The 17,992-nt window shown below is 42.1% G+C and overlaps 1 protein-coding gene across 1 annotated transcript in view; it reads left to right on the top strand.

Annotated features, from left to right (window-relative positions):
• The first annotated feature begins 493 nt into the window (after positions 1 to 493).
• Pik3r1 (phosphoinositide-3-kinase, regulatory subunit 1 (alpha)) overlaps positions 494 to 17,992 on the top strand; it is a 77,621-nt gene continuing 60,122 nt past the window's right edge. Inside the window, exons 1-2 of the mRNA XM_005392596.2 lie at positions 494 to 514; positions 9,537 to 10,248. Of these exons, the coding sequence (XP_005392653.1) occupies positions 9,915 to 10,248 (334 nt within the window). The 5' untranslated portion in view covers positions 494 to 514; positions 9,537 to 9,914. The remainder of the gene's footprint in view (positions 515 to 9,536; positions 10,249 to 17,992) is intronic.

Below are 17,992 nucleotides of genomic sequence, written 5' to 3'. Positions count from 1 at the left end.
TTCCGAGGGTCCCCCGGTCGCCGGGTGCAGCCTCCCGGGCCGGCCCGCTGAGGGCGCCTCGGCCGTGCCGGGTCCGCGCAGAGCAGCGTTCCCTTCCCCCGCAGCCTCCAGCTGCAGCCGGGGTCGTGGCCCCGGGCAGGCAGGCGGGGTCCCCGAGGTCCCCGAGCGCGCCCGGCCCCCGCCCTCCGAAGTTGGCTGCCCTCCTCTTCCGGGGTGGGGGAAGTGCGCCTCGGGCGGGCGGTCGCGGGGGCCGGACTCTGCGCGTAGCGTGGGGCAGGTTGTCGGAGGCACCCTTAGTGGGGTCTCGGCCTCTCCCGGAAACCCAGCGTTTTGCGTCTCAGGGCGAGACTGGAGGGACCTGCCCAGCAATATGGAGCCGGCTGGGGAGAGCGAGCGAGCGAGCGAGCCGGAGCTGAAATATCAGGGCTGGGGGTGGGCGGGTGGGAGCCACAGCTCCTGCAGTCACTTCCCAAGGCAGAAACTGCCCCGCAGATCGCGAGACAAAGAGAGCCAGGTACCCGCTTGCAGAATTGTATTTTGAGAACCAGAATTCGAGCATAAAAACGCAAGCATGTGAGCGGAATGGCTGTTACATGTTGAATGCAGGATGTGTAGGAACCGGATTTTGGGGGATTCTGCCTCGGGCGCTGTGAAGACCGGGACGGTTATTCCTGGAGGAGCTGCGGCGCTCTTAGCGTCCGAGAGCGAGTTTACTCTTTACTTGGGGTTTTGGGACTTCAGGGTGCACCCCCCACCCCGTTCTTTTCCTCTTTGTCAGTCCGTGCGAAGTAGGAATGGGTAAAGCAGTTCCAGGTTTTGAATGCAGCTCGAGATTGTCATTTCAGTGTGACGAGTTTCAAGTTTTAGTTGTTAGGCGGGATATTCACAAAGCTTTTTGACCTAGGCTTTCTGTGCAATTACATTTTAATATTTCATTAGCTTCTGCTAGGTTTTGGCAACTTTAAAGATGGTTATTAGCTAGGAAAGATTGGAGTAGGCGGACAGGTTCATTTCTGAGACAGGCTCTCAGGGTGATAGATGTTCAGGTATAAATCAGGAATTTGGTGACTTCAGCACAGGAAAAGCACCAGCACCTTTTCGACAGATTGTTCTTGAAATAAACCACTGAAAAGCAAGCAGACCATAGCTTTCTTAGGTATCAAAATTGCATAAACTTTGAGCTACAAGTGTTTTGCTCACTGTAAAGAATTGCTAGTGATTTTTTTAAGCTGTAAAATTTTTCTTTTGGCGCGGAGGCAAAGTTTAAATAGAAGAGGCCAACTGGGGAGGTTCCCAGCTTTGCAGAAGTGCTGGCTACTGTCACTGACCACTTCTTTAGCTTAGATGTGTCAGTTGCAGGTAGGCACCGGAGGGTCATACTACTTTTTTTATAGAAATCTGTAGATTTTTATGTTTGGAAGAAAGGTTGATGTATGTGATCCTGGCTTTCAGCGTGTTGGGTGCATTCACTTTTAACTCTCTTCTTAATTTGGGACCTGTTCTTAGTTGCGCAAGACCTCTACAATGTACATATTGTTATCAGCTGTTTTATTTTTTTTAATGCTGATAGCAGCAGCACTGTCTTCGTATCTGTGGTGCTGTATAATTCATGTACACAAGCATTTCACTTCCTACTGATTAAATATATTGTTTTCTTCAGCTTTTTAAAAAAACACATTTGTGTTGTAAAGTTTGTTTTGAGAAACACAATTGGCACAGTAAGTCACAAGAATATTGCTTTGGTTATTGACAGGGATGACTAGGTAGTCATTTATCTTCTGGAAATGTCAATTTCATCTTACACCTAAGCTGATTTCTGAAGGGTTTGAAGCTTGAGTGCAAATCTATATTCAACTTGCCCAGCTTTATACTGTTAATAAAAGTATTGGCCATCCCTTTAATGTAACTTTTCCCTAATTTTTAGGTTGATATTTGATTGAAAGTTCTTTTTTTTCTCTTCCCAGGTATTTCAAGGGAGTGTTGTAAAAAGGCATCCATTCTGAGAGATTGTCTGTGTGGTTCTTAAAATAGGAACAAGTCTAGTTCAGCTTTTATTGTGTTTGCATTTTGTGATTTGCAAAATGTGCCTTATTGAATAAAGACATTGTGAGTTAGCCGACTGGAAAAAAAATTGATGTAATAGACAGGTACAATATAGCAAGCTGAGATAATGTTTGCATGTTTTTACTTTTAATTCTCTGATGTTTGAGGTTCATACAATGCAGCAGAAATGAGAAAAGCTTAAGTACCCATCTATTAAATGTTTTAGACAGACCTCTCTCTCACAGGGCTTAAGGCCTTAGCCAGTATCCCAGTGAAGTCCTCCAAGGCTGGAAAGTTGCCAATCCATGGAAAGGGTTATCAATTTTAATTTAGGAGACATAAATCATATTGCAGCTTTTTATTAAAAATCTAAGTTGTAAATTTTAGTGTGTGTGTGCTTTTGTGACATGATCTTGCTGTGAAGTTCAGGCTGGCCTTGAACTTTTACTATGTAGCCCAGGGTGGCTGCAAACTTACAGCTGCTCTCCTACCTCAGCCTCCCAAATGCTAGGATTATAAGTGTGCAGGAACCAATTTTTAAAGTGTTTGTATCACTGTACTCGTTATATTTTTCCAGGCTCTTCCACCGTCACCCTACAATGATCACTTTGAGAAGATTCTGCCAATGCTCTTATTGAAATAACTTACCTAAGTAAGAGTAGCAATCAAAAGCCATTTCATGTACACTAAGCCAAAAGAACTGAAAATAAACAATGTCATTACTTATAAACTTGTGTGTTTGACTTATGTTAGCCCCCCCCCATCTTTTTGTGAAAGGGTAGAATGAATGTAGTGTAGCTTTTACTGAAGAAAAAAAAAAAAAAAAAAAGTCTACCATAACAAAACCTTGGTAGATTTTATTCTTCCACCATTGTTTTCTGTAAAGTAAATCAAATACATAGCCACAGGCACCTGTAGTCAAAATAGTTTTGAAGTTAATGATCACCCCAGAGAGTATTGAAGTTGAAGGTGTCTGGCTGGAGTATGTGGAGGCTCCACCAGCGGGGAAGTAGCCTGATAAACTCAGATGCCCTGCGCTGGCTGGCTTTGCCCGGCTTTGCCCCTTGGCTTCCTTCTGAGATGCCCCACTGGCCCCAGCCCAGGACTCAGGCCAGTGAGGACACATCTGCCTTCAGTCCCTGGGGGCGCTGTATTGCTCCGTTCATTTTTTCTCTGAGGTAGTGCACGAACTCTGTGGAGGAGCAGTATTGTTCCCTAACTCTACCACCTGCTGCCCCCTCCTGTGCACATATCATGCCCCTGACCCCTCACAGGTCTCCTTTGCCCCAACCTCACCAAAGCACCATCACCTTCAGGTGAGGAGAGAAATCCTTGGGCAAAGGTCAGCTGCGGCCTTTATCTGTCTCCTTCCAGCAGGTTTTATTTCAGCTAGCTTCAGGAATCAGTGAGAGCTGTGTGTAGCTTTCAGAGGCAGTGCGAGAGAAAACTGGCAGATATCTGTTTGCATTTTAAATCCAAGTCATATAAATGGCAGTAAACAACATTCTGTGCTACTCATACTGTTATTACTAATAGTGGTGGTAATACCATAGCTGCAGGTTGCTGTGTAACTTCAGGGACACTGTCTGCCCTTTCTCTGCTTCTGTGCTTATCTGCAAAATGAGGATGATGGTTGTGCCTAGTTTGAGTGTAAGGACAAAATGAATTGATACACGTGCACCTCAGAACTGCGCCTGGCACATAGTGACCTCCGAGTTGTTAATTATATTGGGCTTTTATTGTCAAGCTACGCACTCTGCCTGTGCAATTTCCTTTAATCTTCATGATGACCCTGGGAGGTGTAAGTTTGCTTGTTGTATCTCATAGGGGATAAAACTGTGCTGCTGAGAGGTTTAAGTGACTTACCCAAGGTCAGATATCTAGGCACTGATGGGACAGCGGCCTGTCTGTAACTGTTATATGACCTTCTTGCCAGGAATGTTAAGGAGTAGCATTGTTTTCCACAAGACAGGGGACTTCAGGTCATCTTCTCTACTCATCTCCTTCGGTGGTGACCGGATTGGCCTCTCTCTGCTGTGATGATGGCTTTGCGGCCTGCTGTGGGTGATGTGCTCTGTTCCTCAGCCTTGCTGGTCACACTGTGCTTTCTTTCAGCCTTTCTGCCATGACCACTGAGACCCAGGGGTGCTGGCAGCTGGGCGGGGGTCACTCTCTGCTCTTCCTTTGAGCTCAGTGATGCCCATCACAGGGCTTTCTGAAGAGTGGGCTCACAGTGCAGGCCCCTAAAGGGCTGTGGACAGGGATCACAGTCTCCAATGCCCTCTTACATTAGCTACCCAGCCCCAGACGGGGCAGCAGGTTGCACACTCCCCTTAGGCAGTTGGCTGAAAAAATGAATTGAGAGATTTGATGCTCATAACTTTGATCTTCAGGTGAGCCCCTTACTTTCATTCAATTTTAATTTAGATGAAATTCACATGCCATAAAATTCACCGTGTCCATTACGGTAGTTTAAATTGAAAGTACAAAAACTCTTTATACTAGCATGTTTAACTTTGTTCAGTTTGTTTTTTTGTGTGTGTATGATTTCCAAAAATGTGGTAGGTCGGAAGATTTTTCAATAATGATTTCTTGTTGAGACTGTGAGTCGAGGTGGGGAGCTTGCCCTAGACTTGGAGCTGGCACATTTGGGGTGTGGGGTGGGATACAAGGTTGTGTGGTTACCAACTCTCCACACCCTCCTTACCTCGACAGAAGACCCACTTGCTGCGGCCCCCAGCACTAACCTCCACTTGCACTGCAGGACAGAATCGTGACTAGGATACACACTGTTCTCCATTTAGTTTATGTGATCTGAAAATATCTTTTATTCCTGCTCCACGTCCAATTTTCAAAATCACGTCTTTTGTAAAAGAGTAATGAAGTGGGTCAATAAAATCAGAGGGCCTTTCGAAGAATTTTGTTTGGTCCTTTGCCATGTGCCTGCAGGTTAGAGAGTTAAACTGAAAAACTCTTTCAAGCAGTTGTACATTAAACAGTCACAGATTGCTGTTTGTCAAGCGTCAGAAACTTTTTTTTCCCACTAGTACTGGGGATTGAACCCAGGGTTTTCTCATTGAGCTACGTATCAGCCCTTTTTTAATTTTGAGACCGATCTCACTAAGTTGCTCATTCTGGGCTCAAATTTGTAATCCTCCTGATTCAGCCTCTCAGAGTGCAGGATTATAGGCATGTGCCACTGTGTCTGGCCAGAAATAATTTAAAGAAACAATAAGAATTGCGCAGTATATTAGCATGGGGAAAAATGTACTTCCAGTTCATGGGGTTTCAGGTAGACCTTAAAAGGGTCGAAAGACAAGAGCAAAATAATCCCCTTGAGGAAACTGTTGCGTATGATGTTTTGTGAGCTAGTTAATTTGATACTTGTTCGTAGGATTTCTTTATACCTTATGTTACAGTAACTTGTGAACATGTTGGAGCTTACATCATAAAACTGCCCTGGTTATTTGTAAATACTAAGTTGTGTTTAATAAATATTGTTGACATATAGAAACCTTTGCTATGTAAATTAGTGTGCTGGATCTGGGGGGAAATAGTTGAGTGAGCAACCAAAGGGAATAGAGCACAATGTAGTGAATCTGGCAGAGATGTGTCTGTCAGTCTGATAGCTCGGACTCCAGATGGATGAGTTTTACACAGGTACTGTCCAGTGCCTTAGGCACCTGGGTCTTGCACTGTTCTGGGGGCGATTTGAGGGTGAGAGAAGAGAACTTGCTAGTCCCATAGATATGACAATCCTGTGACTTGAGATTGATGTTTAAATGTCTCCCTAGGGAGGAGCAGTTGTTGAAAATTGTGCAGTGGGGGGAAACAGGGTAGTGACAGGAGACAGAGATGCCAAGAGGATACAAGTGACAGAAGCTACGGTTACAGAGAGAAGTGGGCAGCCTTCCAGAAGGCTTCTTTTATTTACTAGTTTATGGACTTCCTGGGCAAGGATGCATTTTAATGGGGTCTCTCTGGAAGAAACTTTGCATGGCTGTGTTGCTGGGTCTCAGATGTGGTGGGACCTCTGCTGAGTTATAATGGCTTTTTATTTTATTTTTTTGTGAGAGAGCCAAACACTATCAGTGAGGCAGCTGTGTGAGAAGAAAGGCAGACGTTTAAGGTTAGTCTGAGAGGCCAGCTTGGGCAAGGCAAGCACTCTGTGTCTTTAACAGCCCTGACATGGAGTACCTAGGTGGCCCTTGGTTACCTAAGCAAGTAGGTTCAGATGTGGTAAAAGTGAGGGTTCTGGAGCCATACTGCTTAAGTCTAGATTAAGGTTCCACCTCTTAATCGCTGAGGATAATGGCCAAGATAAACTTCTGTCCCACAGTGTTCTCATATGTAAAGTGGGAATAGGGATAGTGCCACTTTGCATGATGATCTTGGGGTTTTAATGGGGTTAATGTGCACCATATTAATACGCACCACGTCCAATAAGTATTTGATGATGACAGTGGCACTCATTAGAATGGGTGTGGCAGCCAAGAGAAAGTATACTGTGTGCAGTCAGGTAGAGGGACCTGCCTCCTCTACCCAGCAAAGTTCTCTCTGTACCAGACCACCACGTGATCAGGTCCCCACCCAAATAAATGACTCATCAATGCTTGTCTTTTACAACATTGCCCTGAATCGGTGGCCGACCTTGAACTGGTAAGCCTGCCCTGTCTGCATCCATCTTCCTAGCGGTGATTGTGATTGTGGAGTCTCAGAAGGCAGAAATGGTGTGTTCTGCGTACAGTTCTAGAGTCAAAGAAGATCTGGGCTTCTTGTATCAGACTAGGACTCAAGAGTTTTGCACCGGGTTTTTTTTACACAGAAGTGATGTTCTTCTGCAGAGTGGTTTAAAGACTCCTAGGTTTCTGCATGTTTGGTGGGGATGTCTCTTGAGTGGAGCCTGTTTAGGTGTCTCCAGGTTCTTTTGCCCTGTGTACAGATTTAGCTCCAGAGAGACTCAAGCATAGTTTTCAGGTTTGCTGAATTTGAAGTCCTGGGGCTTTTTCTTACTGCAGCGCCCCCTCGTGAGGGATGTGCATGGCTACATAGGTGTACTGTGAGCAGGAGCTTAGTTGATGGTTTCTGGGGGACTGGGCAGGGGTGAATCATTACACTTCCCATTCTGTTAAGAATCCCACTAAACTGGCCCACTGAGTGGTTGAAATTGAGGAAGTGCTAGGAAGAAGCTAGCATACAGATCTGTCCAACTACTGGTTTAGGATTTTTTTGTTTTCCTCTCCAAAAAGTCATACATTGCCAGGAAAAGCTAACAAAAGTTTGAAGGCAGATTTGGAAGAATTAAATTATTCTTAGGCATATTGCCTGGTTTCCAAGCATTTAGGGATATGTAAATTTCCGTGTTCTTTAGAGCTCTGTGTCTCTTTCATACAGAGTACATTAGTACTAAAAATGAGATTTGCTAGTTCTACATTTTTGTGTGAATTTATGCAAGGAATATTTAATTTGCTTCTGGATCTTTCGGAAGGGGAGGCTTTCTTCAGACAGATAATATAGCTTATTTTTTTCATATGCTTCACTGGATGCATTACTTTTTTTCTCTGATGACTGGAATGCAAAGTAGAGTACCCAAATTAATATTCTTGATACACAACGACTTCCAGTGTTTGTTTTTGCCTCCTTTTAATATGTAACTCTCCTAAGAGTGTTATTGTATTACAGCTAAGAGGTTTTAACCATGTAAAGTTGAATACTTTACACTTCTGAATGCCAACATAACAATTAGTCTGTGATTCAATTTGGCTTCTGTTGCCTACACTGAAGAGTGCCTATAATATGAAACCTGAAGTGTTTCATTCTTCAAAACTTGTAAAAGCTCCCTTTGACATAGCATCCTGAAGTTGTGTGGCTGTTGTTTTTATTGCATTATTGTGCTTCCAATTTAACTGACACCTTTTGGTTGCTTTTACACTTTATAATAAAGATAACAGTGGGAAGCGAATGGGATCCAAAGTGTGTCCACACGTGCACTGTCCTGTCAGCCGTACACTTGGACTTCCCGACTCTGTTGGACAGCCTTTGACACTCTGAATGCCGTGCCTCCAGTGTGCTTAAAGACAACAAGAAACATGCTTTCCTTACCCATCCTCTCTCCAGTAAGGTAGTATTGAGTACCCTACAGCAACCATAGTTACTTCCTCCGATTTCTTAACTCCTGAAAATCTTGTTACTGTCCTCGCTGCCAGCCTCTGCTTTCTTAAAAAATCAGTGATGATTCCACAGTGAGCCGAGCTTCGCGTTTTCTAGCCTTGACTTAGTCTCCCCCGTGTGGATGCTTCTGCGGGGCTTACTCCTAGGCCTCGCTGTCACTCCTGCGCCCTCTTGTTCCATGTTTCTGGAACGAAGCATCGCCTTTGAACCATGACTTTCTCATTTGGGTTCATCAAACTGGAATGTGTGATCCTTGGATGAGTTCTTTACTTTTTTTCATTTGATGGGCTTTTATACTTCATTGAATTCAGCTTTGCTCTATTTGTAGATCGTTACCAAATCTCTGTGTCCCTTGTCCCAAATCACCGCCCAGGTTTTAAGCAGCCACTAGCACACCAGCGGGTGGATGCCTGCATCCTTGTAAGTTTATTGAGTCTCCTGGCTTCCCTTTGCCTGGAATTGATATCAGATTCTTGCCAGTAACGCAGGGTCAGACACCCTTTGCTCCCCCCACATCTAAGCATTTGCCGCCTCCCACTCAGCCTCCCCTACAGTGCCTCTTACTTCAGCCCTTTCCTTTGCATTCCTACCGCCATTGCCTCCCAGGTTCATGCCCTTTGGCCGCTGGCCCAGATTGCCGCAACACACTTCTCTCCACGTTCCTCACCTCTGTTCTTGCCCCAAACCAGCCCCTCCCACGCATCATGGTTCTGTAGCTCGAGATTCCTCAGGTGCAGCTGCAGTCCCGTGCTCCCTTTTGTCCCTGCCCTTCCAGAGCTCCCCACTGTGGACTGGATCACCCACACGCTTCTCAAGGGCATGCGTGGTGTCAGACGGCTCCTACCTGTCTTTCCAGCCCAGGTCTGCTCTTCCCTCTTTGGCTTCAGATGGATAGGACTGCCTGTTCTAGCTCTTCCCAGAATAGGACACATGCTTACTCACTCCTGCACCTAGGATCATACTACACATTCCATTCTGTCTTCAGATACCTGCAGCTTGATGTGACCTCTCCCTCAGCTGATCGCCCGAGCATTTAGTGTGTGCCTGTTACAGCACTGACCTAATGTTTTGGTTCCTTGTGTACTAGTCTTATCTTTGAGACATTGCCACATGCCAGTGCCCCTCCTCCCCTCCCTGCCCTGTGTTCTTAGAAGGCAAGGACCGTCTTACTCATCTTCGTCATGTACTCTCACGGGGCCACGCACTGTCCCATGTGTGTCTGCCAAATTGATTAAATACTCGGTGAATGGAAGTAGAAATTCAGATTCACGCAGATGGCGAAGTGTGATGTTCATTCATAAGTCTTGTTTTTCCCTTGCTAGGTGAAGCTTGAGTGTGGAGTGCAACTGTAAAATCGGATGACAGATGGACAGTGTGACAAGAACGTCAGAGAGGATTGGGCCTCGCCGTGAGAGGCAGCCTGGAGTCAGCGTGCTGACAAGTTGCTGAGAAGGAAGCCAGAGGGACCTGTGGCACACAGAAGCAGAGACCGTCTGCAGCCACGCCATTGATGGAGGACAGATGGACAGCCGGATGGCCAGTGAGCTCTCCTCTTAAACCTTCGGAGAGTGGCCCCTTGTCCTCTGCCGGACACCTAGTGGGAATTTTAACACACTCTCCGAACTCCTGTTCTGTCCAAACGCAAACTTAGACTGCAGTGTGCCACCAGACTCATCCATTGCGGGGTGCCCTCTGCAAGCATGAGTGCCGAGGGCTACCAGTACAGAGCGCTGTACGACTATAAGAAGGAGAGGGAAGAAGATATCGACCTCCACCTGGGGGACATACTGACTGTGAACAAAGGGTCCTTGGTTGCGCTTGGATTCAGTGATGGACAGGAAGCCCGGCCAGAAGAAATTGGCTGGTTAAATGGCTATAATGAAACCACCGGGGAGAGGGGGGACTTCCCGGGAACTTACGTTGAGTATATTGGAAGGAAAAAAATCTCACCTCCCACTCCAAAGCCCAGGCCACCTCGACCCCTTCCTGTTGCACCAGGTTCTTCAAAAACTGAAGCAGACATTGAACAACAAGGTCAGCACTGATGAAGGATTACTGAATGATTTCTTTCTTTCTTTTTTTCTTTCCCCTTCTTTCCTTCCTTCCTTCCTTCCTTCCTTCCTTCCTTCCTTCCTTCTTTGTAAAGGTTTGGGCTGGGCTGCTCTGCTCTAGGCAGAAGTTGTGTGGGCAGCCTTACCTGAATTAATACATAAGGTGAATAAAACCTGGGTCGATCATTACACAGCTAAAAGTTTGTGGAGTTTTAAGTTTCTATAAAACTAAGGAGATGGTATCTGAGAACCTTTTTAGTGAGTATCTTGAGAACTGTTATTACAGTTGCCACTGAATTAAATGCCTGTTGCATTCTTATTTTTGTAATTGATATATCTAAATTATCACTTTGGGGAAGTATAGGGTAAGTCTAATGTAAGTGTATGTAGTAAATAGTTTGGGTGGGAAAATGTAGAGTGTAATAAAACAACCACAGAACTCGGGAGAAGTCACTGTTTTTGTGAGCTGTTGTCTGTCTCTTGGTTTCCTCTCCAGGATCACTGCGGCTTACACTAAAATGCAGCCCTGGAGTTAGCACAGAAACAAGGGGCTTTCTCTTCTGTTGCAGCATTGTCATTTGTAGCATTAATACCTAGGGTCTACTTGGTCCTCGTGAGTGGAAAACAAAGTTCCCTGAATCCTTTTCTTCTGCAGAAACCTCCTCTACTCAGTGTCACTGTGCGCTGCAAATGTCCACATTGGGGCTCAGCACGTAGCTCTTTGTGTAAGGATTTTCTTCTGCTCAGTCTCCCACTGAGACAAGAATTATGCTTGGCCTTGCCCTCATCACCTTTGTCAAATTCCGGCCTTCCCACTAGAAAATCTACAGCTTTTTTTTCTCGAGTGGCCTTTTTTCTTCAGAGATGGAGAAAGGAATGGGAACTTGCATTTAAAACAGGTGGAACTAACTTGCAGGGGTTAGGTATTGAGCAGACCTGATTCAGTATTGCCGAAGATTTCTGGAAGCAATTCTGAAACTGCTGGTATTGTATATCTTTGATGCTGGCTTATACTGACACGAATGAATAAGAACAGAATGCAGGGACAGGAGCTGCCTTTCGACATTGGAAGTAGGGTTGAGACCATTATGGGAAGGTGAAGGAATTTACTAAAAATACACTTGAAGAGAAGCCCTTTTTCTCCCCTACTAGATCCAAAAGTGTTGTATTATATTTTATAATTACTCAAGTCTACTGATAACTTTTGCTATACAATAGTTAAAAAGCAAGTTCTTTCTCTACAGGTGAATCAAAAAACCTTGAGTCTGCACCTAAATGTGTAATTTTGCATTCTTGTATCATTTCACTTAGCAGATTGAGTATAAACACAGAACTTTTCTTCACCAAATTATACACTTGTCATTTGGCTTTTTTAAAAGTTAGAACAATTTCCTTAAATAGCTTCATTCAAAGGAAAAATGCCTTAATTTGTCTCCAAATACAAAGGGTTGCTGAATCATAAAACTATCTCGGTTGAATTAGAGAAGATTATTAAAAGGTGTAGTAAGAGTATCTTGTCAAGATTATGACAAAAGATTTTATAAAAATAGTTTCTAAACAAAAATTGCATTTGATAGCTGCCATCAGGTATAAGTTTACTAGTATATAATATTCAGGAGAGTCTGTGGGAAAAGTGATTTTCTCTTTTGCCGTGCTCAATTATTTTACAGTGCTTTCTTTCTCATGTAATGTGACAGTTGAGATTTTTTTACAAGCTGTTCATTTTTCTTCTTAGTACATGGAAAGATAAAGTAAAATGGAAAATTTTAGCAGAATTCAAGGAAGAGATCCATAATAAAGTGCATGAAAAATACTTTAAAAAGAAAGCCTGAGAATAAATGAGAAATTGGGACTAACAGAAAGGTCGTGAAGGTAGTGTAGGGCCCAGGCGGAGAGGATCACGCTAAGCCTTAATGTGAAGTGAGAATTCCGTAGCTCCCACTCGTCCCTTTTTAAAGTAATGGGGCAATCACTCATCGAAAGGACAAATTGTGTGCATTAGAATTTGTAGGCTCAGGGCTTTTTTTTCCCCCTGCCTGCGTGCATTTTCATGTGAAAAGTTTTGCAGTGTAAAATTATGTGGTGGGAGAAAGGAGCATTCTTTTCTTCTCTTACGTAATTAAGCCCTTTTGTCCTTTTTTGTTTCTTTCCTTTTTACTCTTCCACCTGACTTAGGCTGCTCTTTGTGTCTTTCTGTCTTGCATTTTGAAGCTTAACCCCCAAGGTCTAAGAAGTACATGCGGTTCTCTCCTGCGGACATACACGCACATGCACACGCACACCCCACACACTAATGGGCAGAAGCTCAGAGGGTGCTCAGACTAGTCTGCAAGCTTTGTTTCCCTGTGTGCTGCTAAGCCTTAGTAACCCCTATCTCTCCTTTGAGACAGTCTTCCTTTATTGCCACACTGGTCTTGAACTCTTGGGCTCAAATTATCCTCTTAATTCAGCCCCTGGTAGCTGGGATTGCAAGTGTGCACTGTCACACCCTGGTACCTTCAAATTTATGTGTGTGTGTGTTTGTTTTTTGTTGTTGTTTTTGTCCTTTCTGAGGTGATCTCACTATGCAGTTCAGGATGGCCTTGAACTCACTTTGTACCCCAGGCTGGCCTTGAGCTCTAGGTGATCCTCCTGCCTCAGCCTTCTAAGTGCTGGGATTACAGGCATGTGCCATTGTGCCCGGCTTTACCCTTCTGTTTTAAAAGGAAGTTAACATTAGCCTCTGGCCAGAAGTAGACTATCTGAGAGGTTTCTCCGCATATAAGAGAACCTTCTTTCCTTCCTTGAACTCTGTTCTTGGAAATAAAGCTGTGCAGTATAAGAGGACTTTGAAAATAGGACTCTTGAGCCCTGTTTCTTAACTTCTCACTGACCACAAAAGCCAGCAGGATGCTGTGGAAGGTTTTACTGAGGCTTTCTGAGTTTTGGTAGAAAGTAAAATATATATTTCTAAAAGATAACAAAATAATCGATTGAAAGAATAAATGTGGAAAAACCAGATGTGATCATTGTTTTTGGTAAAACCAGATGAGCCTAACTTCCTCTTTTGTGATCACAGCTTGTATACTGTATTACATTACATGTTCCAGCAGTGTTTCCTCATGAGATTACCCATGCCCACATTCTTGTTACTAAATTCTTGATGTGTTAAAACACTTCTCCTATTTACTCAAAATTTAGTAATTTGGTTTCCCCAGAAATTGCATACAAGTCAGGGAAGTAGCTGTAATTAATAATTTGTGTATCCACAGTTATTTGAAAAGGAAATTGACGAGAAAAATGGATTTTCACCTTTAAAGCCCTGTACAGCGGGTGGGTGCTCTCAGAGCTGACTGAGCCACCTGAGGAATTTACAGGCAGAGGTGCAGAGGCCTTCCGGTGAGTGCGAGTGCCCTGGGTATTCCGGGAGCCTCCCTCCTCCCCCAGGCTATTACTTGAAGGGAAGGACCTGATTCTCTTTCCTGCAGCAGTGGTGACTGAAGTTCAGTATGACATCATTGGAGGAGAAGCTTTTTGCCAGATTACAGTGACCTGTGTCCTTTAGAATCACAGAGCGAAGTAGGGGAAGTTGTGTTTTCTTCAGTGCTCCGCGGCAGCTCCCTCTCATCCAGGCCTTTGCTTTTCATCTTTCAGTTACAGGAGGTCATTTGAGGCCTGAAAATCTTCCTGTACATTGAGAGTGAGAAACCACATTCACATAACCCTTATTAAAGTATATTGTAATATTCTCTTTTATTACAAGTTTTCTTTTGTTTACTGTCTTACTGTGCCTACTTTATAAATTAGTCTGTAATCACAGGTATGTGTGCAGAGCAAGAAAATAGGAACTACAGGGTTTGGTACTACGGGTGGCTTCCAGCATCTACCGGGAAGGATCTTGGAACACATCCTTCAAAATTCAGGCAAACTGCTGCGTTCACCTGCTTTTGTTTAGTCTTCTGACTTGAGACATTTTTTTTTTTTTTTTTTTCCCCAAAATGGATAAAAGAGTCCAATATGCGTATGAATGCAGTTGGAATAAAGCCCTCAGATCTCTGCAGAAGTTATTTACGAGGGGGAGCCTGTTTTGTTTACTTGCAACCAAGATGATCATATAATAAAATTTTCTTTGTCAAAAATGCAGAACCCTCAAGGCTAAAGGTATTTCTCTTTAAACTTAGTTACCAACTGATTTTTTTTTATTAATTTTGTGTCTACTGATTTATAGGTGAATATATTTTTGTCTAAAACAGTAGTAATTCTGATTAGTAAGCACTTCATCAGCAAGTGTAAGTTTGAAAAAGTAAACATTAGAAATTCTGAAATTCAGCAAGCAAATGCTGACTTGCATGTGCTAAGTAGCATCAAAAAAGGGATAATTTTGTACCTGTGGCAAAAAAGAATGCTGGCTACAGAATGCTGTCTGCATATTCATATTTTGGTTAGAAATGGTAGGAATTTTAGCAGTACAGCCGGCTATTGTATGTAAGTTTATCTTTGTTTCAAGCACATTTCTATGAGAAAGAATGAAGACTGAACTAAGAAAATAACCTAGGGGCTGGGGATTTAGCTCAGTGGCACAGCGCCTGGCTGGCAAGCGCAAGGTCGTGAGTTCGATTCCCGTTCCCGGAAAAAAACATCAAAAAAAAGAAAATAACCTAGCGTGAGCTAGAAATGAGAAGCACAATTGTGTGATGTATTATATGTTAATGTTTTGAAGTCTTGATTAAATTAATAGCATTTTATACCACAATGATCTTTAGGCTTTTGATAAGAATAATCAAATAGAGCTAGTCAAAGTGACTAGATATTGACTTTATTTCAATTATTGGATATAACTTTCCTCAAATGTCAAAGAGTTTACAAAATATAATGAGAAAATACTTTCTGTTATTCATACTTGTCACTTTATGTAGAGGACTATGATATAAGTAAAAACCTTGTTAAAATATAACTTTGTAATTAAAGATACAACATACATTATGATATATCTAACATTGTATACATTGTAATTTTGTAATTATAGACAAAACATATACTGTGATGCCGTGCATCACAGTATACATTGTTAAACTAGTGGGAATTAGAAATAAAACATACATTGTGATACATTGTACAGCACTGTGTACATAGTTAAACTATAACCGCAGTTAACATTGTGATACAGTAAATAACATACATTGTGATACAATATATAACAGTATGCATTGTTAAAATATAACTGCAGTTTAAAACAAAACAAGCAACAGATTTTTCTGTTTAATTATGTATGCAGAACTTTTTCCCAGTGGCTTTATGCCTCCAAAAGTTTGGCTGTCATTTTGAGGAGGAGTACCTTCTCTGTACTGTTTTTCGTTAGAGGCGTTTGTCTTATCTACTTATCTATTCTCGATTGGTAGCTTGCATTGTGCAGTGCCTATAGATTATTCTGTGCTGTCCCAGTTTGATGCATATTGAAGTTGTGATGGTGAATTGATTACAGTATATTGCCAGTGACCATTCGTAATTGTTTGATCAAATAGAATATTCAAAATAGGAAAAAACACAGGCACAGGTGAAATACAAATTTTTGTGATATATTATTTGAGTCAGAAATTCCACCCTGCTTTGCTTCCTGTAAATTTTTTTAGCTATTCCAATGCCAGTGTTCTCTAATTGGAAAACTAGATACTATCTCTAGTTTTAGCATCTGAGTTTTGGCCAGTTTTGTTTTGTTTTAATTTCCCTGTTCCTGCGCATAAGAATTGTTAGAGAAATAAAACTCAGAAAAGTGGAAGTTGTCAGTGGTCAAATGGTAGTGTTGGCCCAGTAATGCAACCCATAAGCCTGTTGTGTCAAGAAGGGAATGTAGTGAGATTTATGCAGAGGCACAAGTTAAGATGGTTGGGTTTTGGTAAAATGTAGTTTTTACTATTGCTTACAAGTATTACTAGGTTACCAATTTGTGGAACTGTACTAGGTCTTGTAATAAGACAGTAACTTTTTTAACTATTACGAATCTGAATTGATACTCCTGATTTTATTTTTACCTTATGTTTCAAAATAATTTTTAATGTTTAAAACTGTTGCTTCTTTATCAGTTAAGTTTATTTAAATTACCTTTTTCTATCCCCGTGTCCTAATTATAAAACTATAGTTGAATATATGCATCATTATTGTTATAATTTTAAGTAGTGTTTGTTTTTCCTGGCCTTTGAAGAAAAAGCATTTAAAGAGAATAGATAACTATGATTTTATTGCTGATAATCTTAAATCTCCACTGAATACCAAGGAGTGAGATGTAATGAATTTAGTTAGAACACATCAAAGTATGTATTTATTGCAGTTAATATTCCCAACTTCCCCATAAAAATACCTAATGGCTAAAAATGTCTTTTCTAAGTTGAATCTTAAAAATTGGCAGACTTAACTGTTTGTGTAGCATTCTGCTAGGCATTTTATAACCATTTTTCATATGATCCTCACAATCACCCTACAAAGGTGGCACATTACAACCATTTTGGGACTAAGAAGCTTAGATTATTGTGTAAATATTTAAAAAGAAAAGGAACTCCATAGTGACAGAGCATTCATGGCGTTTATGAACTCTCCAGGCAGGGCAGCCAGTCACAGACCTGTGGGTTTTGTTAAGCAGTTCTTTATGAAGCTATCAATAATTGAATTCTGTTTCTTGGTTGGTCTTAGGTTATCTGTTTTAGCTGTTAAATTCATCAGCTATTCCATTCATACAGCTACAAAAAAATCTACCTTCACTTTATAATTTACATTTTCTTACGTCTGGTAAGTACTGCATATTAAAGGGGTGAATTACAGAGACTAGTAAGATGATGAAAACAAAAGTTTGAATAGGTGTATGTCTGCAGTTTTTCTCAGTTTGAAAATATACCTCAAGCAGGTAATTTGAAAGTTATGTAGTACTGTAAATAGATTTACCTTCCATTTCTGTTGGTTTTGAAAAAGTTTAATGTCTGCTTCAGATGTTTCAGTGAGTTTCAAATTTTCTTATTTCTATCTCATATCCTTTTGATTAAAATGGAGCGTGAGGTGATTATTATCCACTTAAAAGCCAAATCCCTGGGGATTTCCAGCATAGGAGTTGTGTTTTGCCATGTGCATAACAACCGCTGGAAATGTCTAAGAAATCTCAAGTTGATTCAGATGAATGTGAAGTCTCCTACCTGAGCTATGTCAAAGTTAGCAGTAAATGCCATTTTAAAAGACTGAGCTAATTACTAAAAATTCCTTTGAAATTCAAATCTCATTTCTCAGGCAAGTCAGTGGCTGCCAAGTTTATAACATAAACACTGTGCTTCTGTTACCTGACTTCCAAGGACAAAAGGATGGCCGAGGGCACTTGAAGGGCACAGGTGAATTGTGTTGTTGGGTGCTGAAAAGCACAATGTAACATTGCACAGAGAAAGTCCCAAAGGTGGCCAGTGAGCACCAGTGAAGCTTCTTGGATGCTTTTATTCTTTCTTATTGTTTTAGTTGAGAAAGTTTCTTAGTTCCTGGCTTATAAGACCCCTGGCTGGTAGTCCCTGACTGAGCCTTTTAAAGTCCCTAAGAGCCTCTTCCTATTGCAGTCCTTAGGAAGCCAGGGGGAAAACGCATTTTCAATGCTTGTAAAAACTAGAACTAGCTGGCAGCAATGTCTACTGTAAACTAAATGGACTTGGGTTTAAAGATACAATAGAAAAAGTTTTGACCACCTAAAAATAGGCAAAGCCAACACCTCCCTGACTGTCTGC

Source organism: Chinchilla lanigera, unplaced genomic scaffold (assembly GCF_000276665.1).
Source record: "Chinchilla lanigera isolate Chin_1 unplaced genomic scaffold, ChiLan1.0 scaffold00045, whole genome shotgun sequence".
Classification (NCBI taxonomy): Eukaryota; Metazoa; Chordata; class Mammalia; order Rodentia; family Chinchillidae; genus Chinchilla; species Chinchilla lanigera.
The sequence above is the reverse complement of the archived record's forward strand: the minus strand, read 5'-3'. Positions and strand labels throughout refer to the sequence as shown.